This window comes from Echinops telfairi, unplaced genomic scaffold (assembly GCF_000313985.2).
Source record: "Echinops telfairi isolate 266 unplaced genomic scaffold, ASM31398v2 ScPeMD7_1;HRSCAF=3_1, whole genome shotgun sequence".
Classification (NCBI taxonomy): domain Eukaryota; kingdom Metazoa; phylum Chordata; class Mammalia; order Afrosoricida; family Tenrecidae; genus Echinops; species Echinops telfairi.
The window spans coordinates 5,116,845-5,126,814 of NW_022103897.1; the positions used below are offsets into that span (position 1 = coordinate 5,116,845).

A 9,970-nucleotide genomic window follows, 5' to 3' on the forward strand; every position below is an offset into this window, starting at 1 on the left:
ACAAGAGCATCGTTAATTAAAGAATGAATCTTAGTGAAATAATTTTAGCTTCTCCAATAAAGCTGCTAATAATACATCTTCAATTAATCACACTTTCTAGCGTTGACTTTCCAGTAACCAAAATGTGCTCAGTGGGCTTGCTTCTAGCGCTACGAGGGGGAGTGTCCATGTCCGAATATGTTAATAAAATAAGAAGTGTACTTTAAAACGTCCTCTATAACGGTTTGAATTTTGCTTATAGAACCCACACCAGTAATGCCAGAGCTTCCATACAAAACAATAAAGAAAAAAAAAAAAAGAAAACCACTTATTGGTACTAAAGCCTTTACTGTAGTAAACCAAATATATTTACAATTTATACAAATGTTTAACCTTCAACAAAAATACAAAAAAAAAAAAACATTTCACAAGATGCAAAACCAGGAAACAAGTTCACTGGAGAGACCACTGCTCTAGAAAGGGTGACACGTGAGGTGCACCGCAAGGAACAGACTGGTAATCTCACACTCAGGCAACGTGAGATTGGCAGGAGACCACACAGAAAGGAAAGAACAGGCTCTAGCATGGCCATCAGATTCTGTTCCTGAGTCCTACCATCCTTGGCCCCTCTGTCCACTCTTGCCTTGGTGCTCCATTTGGTCTAGGTAGATAAGTGACCTTCTGTAGATGGGATTTGCTGCCTCCTCTTTGTAGAAGTTTTGTGTCAAAACTTGGAAATAGGTTTTCTTTTTCCTTTCAAAGTTACAAGGTTTCTATTTCTAAAAATTCAAAACATTTTGGCCCACTTCAACTATAAACGGTAAACCACATTATGTTTTCAGTAGATGACTTCATAGACTGTGGCCTTCTTGTCCCCTGAGCCAGTGACTATGTATTTGTCATCCACAGAGATGTCACAGCTGAGCACGGAGGAGGACTCTTTGGACTGAAAGAGAAAACAGAGGGCATGTGTTAAGGCAGAGCTGAGATACACAAGGACCCTGCTCCCTCCAAGGATTCTTCACTTCTGGTAGCATCAGGTGCACATGGTTGAAGTGTCATTGTAGGTAAGGAACCAATACCGACCTGGAATATACTCGCTCCATAGGGCGTCCGCCAGGCATTGAGGAGGTTATCTTTTCCAGTACTCACAAACCATTTACCTAGAATTAGCAAAGGGACATGTAGTTTCAGCAAGGTTAAAACTCCCTATGATACCATAAGCACAGCCATAAGCAATCTCTGCTCATTGCTAAGAAGTCACTGGGTGGTACAAAAGGTTAACCAAAAAAGTTGGAGGTTTGTGTCCACCCAGTGGCACCTTAGAGGAAAAGTCTAGCACTCTACTTCTGAAAAAGCAGTCAGTGAAAACTATGAACATATGAAAACTCTTGTGGAATCACCTTGAGTGAGAATCAATTCAACAGCAATTGTTTTTAGCATTCCAAAAGGGTTAGTCTATGACATGAGTAAAGAAAGAGCCCATGCTGAGCGCCGTTAAGAAGCAACTCTGTTACCTGAAGCATAATCCAAGAAGGGCACTCAGGGAAGCCCTGTTAGCCATTGGGTTCCCTGCACATACATCACACCTCCATATGGAAAAAGCAGTGAAGTTGCTCTTCTATAGTCCATCTCCTCAAAATGAGGCCAGTAAGCCCCCCAATAACGAATGTAAGTCAAATACCAGATACACTATATGGTACACAATGGATGCTCAGTAAGAGACAGCTAGCTACACATCCAGCTGAGGGAATCCCTGGTCCAATGCTGCCCTGAAATCTGAAGCAACCCACAATTCCAGATACCTCCAAAGAAAGGCCTGGAATCCAACCCCAAAATGTCAGTCATTGAAAAATCCCATAAACAAAGTTCTACTCTGACACAGATTGGAAGGAGTGGGGTGGGGGTGGGGGACATGAATCAGAATCAACTCGATGTTAATTTAAAACAAAAAACAGGATCCATCTACTCTGAAAACAAGTATTTAACTACTTGCAGTGCACAAGAAGTGTCAGCATGGACTTTCATTCTCTTTACCGTCTGCAGAGTCTAAGCATCCGGGTGCAGCTAAAGATGCCTCTTCCTGGTCAGTCCGCAAAGATCTCTCCCATGCCTGCCTCCATGCTCCTATCAATTCCCACCATTCTCGTCTCAGGATGGGATCTAATTACACTCCCACAGTCAGGCGGTCCCACTGAAACCAAGTATTAGTCAAACGTTCATATAAGGCCATTTCATAGCCTGTCAAACTTTCCTCAAATCAGTCAAACTGACTGAAACAGATATTACTGAGGGGCTTTTTACGACAAGAACACGATCACACCCGGCTGTTCTAAGGCGGGAACTGGAAGACACTCAGGGCCGACATGGAAAATACCTCTTAAAAAACTATGGTGGAGATCCTATCTGGAGGAAAGTTCCCACCTTAGCAAACTCACCACAATAAGCAAACTTTAAGGACAGCACACAGCTCTCATGGAGGTGCAACTGATACTTGTCGGGCTTATTGACGTGGAGAACCTCCACGTTGCTGCTCTCCATGCCCACGGCGAGCCACTCTCCAGTGGGGCAGTATCCAAGCGAGAAGATCTATAGGTGGAGAACAGGCTCGCTAGTTATTCTGCCCAGTAACCACAGGTGTAAGACAATAAAACTATCACCAATGGGAAGACGCCATCAGCAAAATCTAGACCACAGGAAGCTCCATACATCAAGCCACTCAGCTCAGACACACGTCATGGAAAACAACCTCTACGAAATAACAGGGAAAAAACAGAAGGCTTATAATACATGTTCTTTGTGTGGGAGAGAGATGTTATAGCTGTTCAGTGCCTTCCAGTTGTTTCCGACTCACGGTGACCCTTAGTACAACAGAACACCCTCCTGCCGGGCCCTGTGCCCCCTTGACAACGGTGATGTTGGAGCCCATTGCCGAAGCCACTCATTGAGTCTCCCTTTTCTCCACCAACGTGCAGTTTTTGCCTGGGGACTGGTTTCTGGATATGTCCAACGTATGAGACAAAGTCTCACCACCCTAATTTCTAAGGAGCATTCTGCTCCTGCTCATCCAAAACAAATTTATTTCTTCTTCTGGCAGGACATGATAAATTCAATATTCTTCAACATCAACTTAATTCAAATGCATCCATTCTTCCCTGGTCTTTCATATTCGTTGTCCAACTTTCACATGGCTTGGATCAGGTGCACCTCATTCCCCAAAGTTGCATCCCTGTTCTTGAACATTTTAAAGGAGTCATGTTCAGTAGATTTATTTACCCAATGCAATATTTCATTGGATGACTTGACTGTTGCATCCATGAGGGTTGATAGTGGATCCAAGTAAAATTAAATCTTTGGCAACTTGAATCTTTTCTCGGTTTACCGTTCTGTTGCTAATTGAGGAGTGGAAGCATTGGACAGCTCTTATTTATGGATGTAATGACCTTGTCTTTGGATTTACTTTAAATAATCCCCTGTCGGGGAGCCATGGGCAAAGGCAGATGAAAAGGTTACTCAAGTACTGATTGGAATTAAAGCCAGAGGATGGGCACGTGGATTTTAGTATAGTATGCTCTGTGCTTTGAAGTCTGTTTCAACATTTCCGTAACAAGTTAAAAAAAATAAAGGTAAAAAAAAAATAGTATATCCTATGTAAGTTAGAAAAGAAACAGGTTAAACTATGAGGAAACCCAAACAAGGATATAGATTTAAGTTGTGTATTAGTTGTTTTCTACTTTCCCCTATATAAATATAAATGAAAATTAATTTTAAAAATGTATGTATGTGTGTGCATGCACACACATATAAATATATATTTGCAAGAAATGGTTTTTAAAAAAACCCACACAATTCTACCATCAACAACTACTTTTAATAGTAAGCACTGCTTTTCAAAAAACAACCCTGGATTTAAGATACTCAACATTGAAAGAATCTTTACAATCAAAATCCAGTTGCTATTTCTTTACTACCATTTTATCTCTAAGACTCTAGTCAGCCACATCCCCTTTTGAAAGGGATGAGTGATAAAGCGGTCTTCCACTGAGACTTCCGCCATATTTTAAGTGCCCTGAAGCAACAGAAACGAACTCGTAGCAGTTCTGATTTTTTTCCACTCCTAGCGACATCTCAGTGTATTTTTCAAGCAATAGATGTACGTGAATCAAAGCATCATCTCTCATCCCCACATTAGGTGGGGAGAATACGAACAACAGATCAAACACTGCTGAAACAAACCCATGTATTCTTCACTGTATGAATTCCTTTAACCAACACATGTATAAACAAAGCAGCTAGCACAGGTTAGCCAATGGGATTTTGAAAACCACAGTAAGAGCTTTGGAGTTTAGCACTGATTTCGTTTGTTTTCAGCAGAATCTTAAACGTAACCCTCGCCCTGTTGGTCTAGCCAGTGCTGGGCTGTGGGCTGGAGAAAGACGACACACATACAGACCACTTCACACAGCCTGGGCCGAGGTGTGAGGTCAGCCACTCACCTGGGATGTGAAGTCGTGCTGTTGCAGCTGCCGCCCCTCACGCAGGTCCCAGGACCTGACCGTGTTGTCCAAACCGCCCGTCCAGAGCTTGGTGCCATCGTTAGAAATGTCAATACAGCTGGCCCCGTCTGTGTGGCCCTGGAATTGCCTGATAAAACAAACCAGATTGAATAATGATTTCCTGCCAGGACTCAAGGAAACACTGTTGTGTCATTAGTTTTTGACTCTGTGCCAGCGTGTCATCTCTTCGGTGTGTGCAAACGTGCAAGGTCAAACTAACCTTCCCCAGAAGAAGCGAGGAAGCAGGCACCTGCAGCTTTTTAAAAAAAAAATCCCAATCCAAATGCTGCAGACACAGAATGCCAGTCTAGGTTGCTGAGCAGAAGTTAAATATGCTCTAATGCTTTTCTTACACCGTCATCTAGAAGGGATCACTCCTCCCAGGGCCAGAAGAGTATTTGAAAGGAAAAGGGGGTGGGGTGGAGGAGAAGAACAATCACACAATACTCCCAAATGTACTCCATTAAGATAAGAGCCTACACTGCACGTGTGAGAAAGAAGTGGCTGGGTCACAAGCGCGAGACCACAGAGCATCTCTCCCTGTGCTGCAAGGGATTCAACAAAAGCTGCGTTTGGCACCAACAGCACATGAGTTCACGTGTTTCCTCAACCTGCTAGGCTCTATTAAACAGCCCTATATTAGAAAACCTGAACTCACAGAGATAAGGGTCATCCCAGCCTCCTGCCCACAGGGGTGTTGAGCAAGAGGCAAAGCTAATTGCTGAGGAAACCCTGTGGCACTTTGGCAAGACCCTGCTTGAAGCTGAGCATAAGGTTGTTAAGGGGGGAACCTCCTGCTTCATTCAAAAACCTCAAGCAGAAATGTGTTGGGCACATGGGCACAGGCACTAACAACCCTATAAGCATGTGCGAGTCCTTTAGGATCCCGTTTTATATGCTGCAAGGGAGCTGGCAGGAAAAGAGAGCAAAGGAAAAGATGACTGGGCCCCACCCACCAGAGCCTGGTCACAGAGGTGAACCATCCAGGACTCATTCAGTCAACACTGAGATGATGGCTTTTTATTGCTCTTACCTCCCAATGAACTACAAACAATTAAGCTGAGCTTGGAATTTTAAAGAGTATTAGGAAAGAAAGGAGTCTCTGGGTGATACAAACAGTTAAGACATTTGGCTGTTAACCCAAAGGTTAGTAGTTCAAGTCTATGCACAGGGGCCTTGGAAGAAAAGTATGAAAAACTACTTCCAAAACATCAGCCATTGAAAACCCAACAGAGCACTGCTCTACTCTGACCAGGGCCCCCACAAGTCAGTAATTCAACAGCAACTGGTTAAGAGAAAAGAAAAAACACCACTGTTACTAAGAATTCTGAAACAACAAGCCAGCTTCACTTCAAAGGTCCTTCCTCCTCAAGCTACTTGAACGTGCACACCTCAGGAGTCCATCCCATTCTCCTCTCTGGATGCACTCTGACTCTTCTTCCCCACAGCTTCTGTGCGTCATTACCTCCATCCGACACAGCTCACTGCTGACAGGTCCCCTTAGTTCCATGAAGGACCAAGGTGAGGAGAATCATTCCAGGAAGACAAGCAGAACCCTGCTCACTCATGGGTGCCATGGGCCCTGGTCAGCTTGAATTTAGTTACTGAGAAACACGAATACTTGAAAATCATTTGTGGTTGAAATTGGAAGAATCTCCTCTTTAAACATCCTTTTGTTGACTTTGTTATCCTTTATCAGTGTTTGTATATACAAGGTTCTTGCCAAAGTCAAAGGCATCTAGTATTGAGGACCTTTCTTTCATAATACCCTGCAATCCAGGTTACACCATCCCTTGGCAAGGGATAATACAAGTTTAGCAGACTCTGTAAATCAACTGAAAAATGGGCATGTAGTCAGCTGCTGTAGAGCTGATCCCGACTCGTGGGGACTGACTCCATGTGTGTCAGAGTAGAATCGAGCTCAGGAGGTTGTTAATGGCTCCCTGCTCAGGAGCAAATTGCTTGGACTTTCTTCTGAGGAGCTTGAACCTCCAACTTTTGGTTAGCAGCCAAGCATGTGAATCCCATGAAGGAGGAAAGGGGCTCTTGGTGGCACTCTTACAGAACCACACAGCTTTAATCCATGACAGAGCAAAGACCAACCACCCCTCAAGCAGAGAGATGAGGTTTGGCCTTTGTTCACACATGAGCTCTCACACATGCCCCACTGCAGGACTTAGGTCTGAGCCTAGTTCTTAAAGTGTTAGCAGAGATTCTGGGAACGGTCCAAGAGAGAAGCAGAAATGGGCCAGCATCACACTCAAACATGCGTCCTTAAAGTGTTAGCAGAGATTCTGGGAACGGTCCAAGAGAGAAGCAGAAATGGGCCAGCATCACACTCAAACACGCGTCCTCTTGCCCCGAGGAAGCTCTTTGCTCACCTCACCAGCGTCTGGTTGTGCAGGTCCCACACGGCGATGTTGCCGTCACTGCAACATGAGAAGCAGACCTTGGAGTCGGGGCTGATGGCCAGGGCGTAGCAGGCAGGAGCCGAGGACGTCAACTCGGCCTTGATGCGGGGAGTCGGAGCCGCCAGGTCCCAAATGGAAAGAGTACTGGCTTCCCCTCCCACAATTAGGGTGCAGCCATCAGGGAGCAATTTACAGGAGCGGATGTAATTATCTCTATTCTGTGAAAGAGACATAATTCAATTACTAGCATGCATCACCAAGCATTCGAGAAGGCGGATTCTCGGGCTGCTGTCTGGGTTGTTGATGTGAAGTCCTGCTTTCCACAGACCTTCTCTAACAAGGGAAGAGTTCTGGACTCAGTAAGGGGCTCCTTTAGTGTATTCACGTGCTAAGAAACACAGGGTCATGGAGGCATGCCCAAAAGCCTGATGTCCAAGTTCCTGCTTAAGAGACAGTACTAGGATCACCAGTAGGTACGGGCCTAATTCTTTAGGAAGAAACCACTTTTCAAAGCCAGTTTGTAAATCTTCCACCTTGCCATCATCCGTCGTGACCTCTGTGGAAGCTGTGCATCCACTCTCTTACATATGGCTTTGACTGCTCTGAGCACTCTACTGAATGCTCGGACCGCGTGTGTCTTCGTAACTCACACGGGTCTTCTTCGGAGAATCAGCAGCGCTGTATTCTCATGTTCTAATAAGGCAGCTGCCATACTTCTCAATCTATAGGCCAAGACAGGCAGCTGATGAAAATGGCATATGCACTATCAAAAACACACATTCTTTTGAAACTTTAAAAAAACAAACTAATAAAGATATAGAAGGACCCTAAAATGACCTCCCCTGCCCCCAAAGCAGTAATTCCCATCCTTTAGTTCGAACTCAAGTAGCTAACAGCTGAAGTTTTTCATATACCTTCATAATGGCATATCTTTTAAAGAGCAGAAGAATGTCAAACACCTCAGCACAGTTAATGACCCACCACCAGACTCCGTGTCTCACATACGTTGGACGCGTTATTAGGAGAGACTAGACCCTGGACCTGGATATCATGCTTGGTAAATTAAAAGGTCCGAGAAAAAGAGGAAGACCTTCGACAAGATGAACTCACACAGCGGCTACAATAACAAACTCAATACATATAACCCCCTCCCTGGGGGGTCGGATAACCAGAAAGCGGGTAAAGACATTTATAAATTATCAAGGGTTCGTGAGGAAGGGAGCTGGGGGGAAGGGTTCAGGGGCAAAGAAAATGTTTTGAGAATGATGACGATGGCAACAAATGTACAAATGTGCTTGACACAATGGGTGGATGGATGTATTGAGATAAGAGCTGTATGAGCTCCCAAGAAAATGATTTTAGAAAGAAAAACTACAAATAACGAGCTCAAACATGATTAACACACTTCTGGAGTCAGTGCAGGACCTGGCAGTGCTTTGCCCTGTTGTGCGCAGGGGTCAGTATGAGTCGGAGCTGACTCAGTGGCACTGAAACACTTTGTAATTGTGGCTTGTGTTTAAGTTCCAAGTTAAACGAAGCTTCTAAATGATGTGACTTAAAATTAAACTAAAAACTTCTCAAAAGCTCTCTGAATCTGAAAAGTATTGCCACGCTCCTGTCTGGAAATACTTTCTGGAACCCTAACAATTCTCTGGGCAGGCAGTGGGCAAGCTAAGTGACTGTGGAAGCAGAGTGTAAGCAGACGCTACACCAGGAGCAAGACAGGTGGCCTCCAGCTGACCTAAGGCAAATGGTACCCAGCGTGTAAGTCCAGGGACTATAACCTAGAGTTTAAAGCACATCCTGGCATGTTCTGTGTCCTGGAGATATGCAAAGCTTATTCTCGTACGCTGAGAGGGGTGGGTTAGTTGCCTTGGAAAGAGTTCTCACCATGCCTATTTGATTGAGAACTCCCACCATTTCTTTGCAATACGACCTATTAAACTAAACCCATTTCTAAAATCAGGATCTCTGAAACTGAAGCAACTCTTCTAGGCCTGTCTCAAAGCCTGGACCCTGCTCCGATGGTTTTTACACCACTTTGCCCAATGTTTACTATTCCATATTCATCTCAAGGCTGTGGGGAGATTAACATTGAGCGGATTTCAGAGGTCAGAGTCCAAGCTGAGCTTGTGCTTCCAACCCCTTTTATAATACAAATACACATCCAAACAAGGAGAGTTTCTATAAACTATGGTAAAATGCTTTTCTTAAAAAGAGTGAGAGAGGGGTAGAGGGAGAGAAAGGAAAAACCCTTCAACCCTTGAGATTTAACCAGTGAAATAGCAACAAATGAAATCTTCACATTCCAGGCTGTAGGGGGGGAGAACAAAACAGCTAACACAGGAAACAGAACGGACTTCCATTTCCTCATAATAGGAATAAGACACAGGCCCGGACAGCTCTTTCCTTATTGCGGCTCCTGGGAGACATTACCCTTGTCACCAGTTCCTGTTCACTTACCAGGCAGTCGAGCTGAGAGACAGGACTCTTGTTGCCAGGCTGGCTGATGTCCCAGACCTTGACGCAGCCCTTGCCGCCCGTGTACACATGCCGCGTGGGGTTGCTGATGGTCACGGCACACACCACCTCCCCATGGTTCAGGGTGTTGATCTGGCGAGCGTGCCGGGGGATGCCAGGGCCAATGAGGGCGTCGGGGGGGAAGGGGACAGGTTGCATCTGACCATCTGCAGTGACGTGGAAGGAGTATGCACTTTGGGAGCAAGGGTGACAGGAAGAGAAGACAGCAAAGGCTGTTTATCAATAAGGAAATCTCCATTGTCCCCACTGCTCAGAGACACACAAAAAACAAGAGCTTCTCAATTTCACTTATGTTGTGATTTTCTTTTGAAATCAAATGTGTTAGACAGGGTTCTCTAGAGAGATAAAACCAAATTCCTAATAATATAATATATTTATTTATAAAGATAATTAGATATATAACGAGAAATGAACTGTTAAATCATATACAGATAAATATATAATACAAGAAATAAACAGTTAAATTAGAAAGCACTATAAATG

General features: G+C 44.3%; 1 protein-coding gene across 1 annotated transcript in view; it reads right to left on the reverse strand.

Moving 5' to 3' along the window:
* Window positions 1–307: 307 nt before the first annotated feature.
* The window catches only part of TLE1 (TLE family member 1, transcriptional corepressor), a 118,548-nt gene continuing 108,885 nt past the window's right edge, over window positions 308–9,970 (reverse strand). Inside the window, exons 15-20 of the mRNA XM_004713910.4 lie at window positions 9,410–9,659; window positions 6,917–7,164; window positions 4,476–4,623; window positions 2,418–2,568; window positions 1,066–1,142; window positions 308–925 (exon numbers count right to left, since the gene is read on the reverse strand). Coding sequence (XP_004713967.2) covers window positions 818–925; window positions 1,066–1,142; window positions 2,418–2,568; window positions 4,476–4,623; window positions 6,917–7,164; window positions 9,410–9,659 — 982 coding nt within the window. The 3' untranslated portion in view covers window positions 308–817. The remainder of the gene's footprint in view (window positions 926–1,065; window positions 1,143–2,417; window positions 2,569–4,475; window positions 4,624–6,916; window positions 7,165–9,409; window positions 9,660–9,970) is intronic.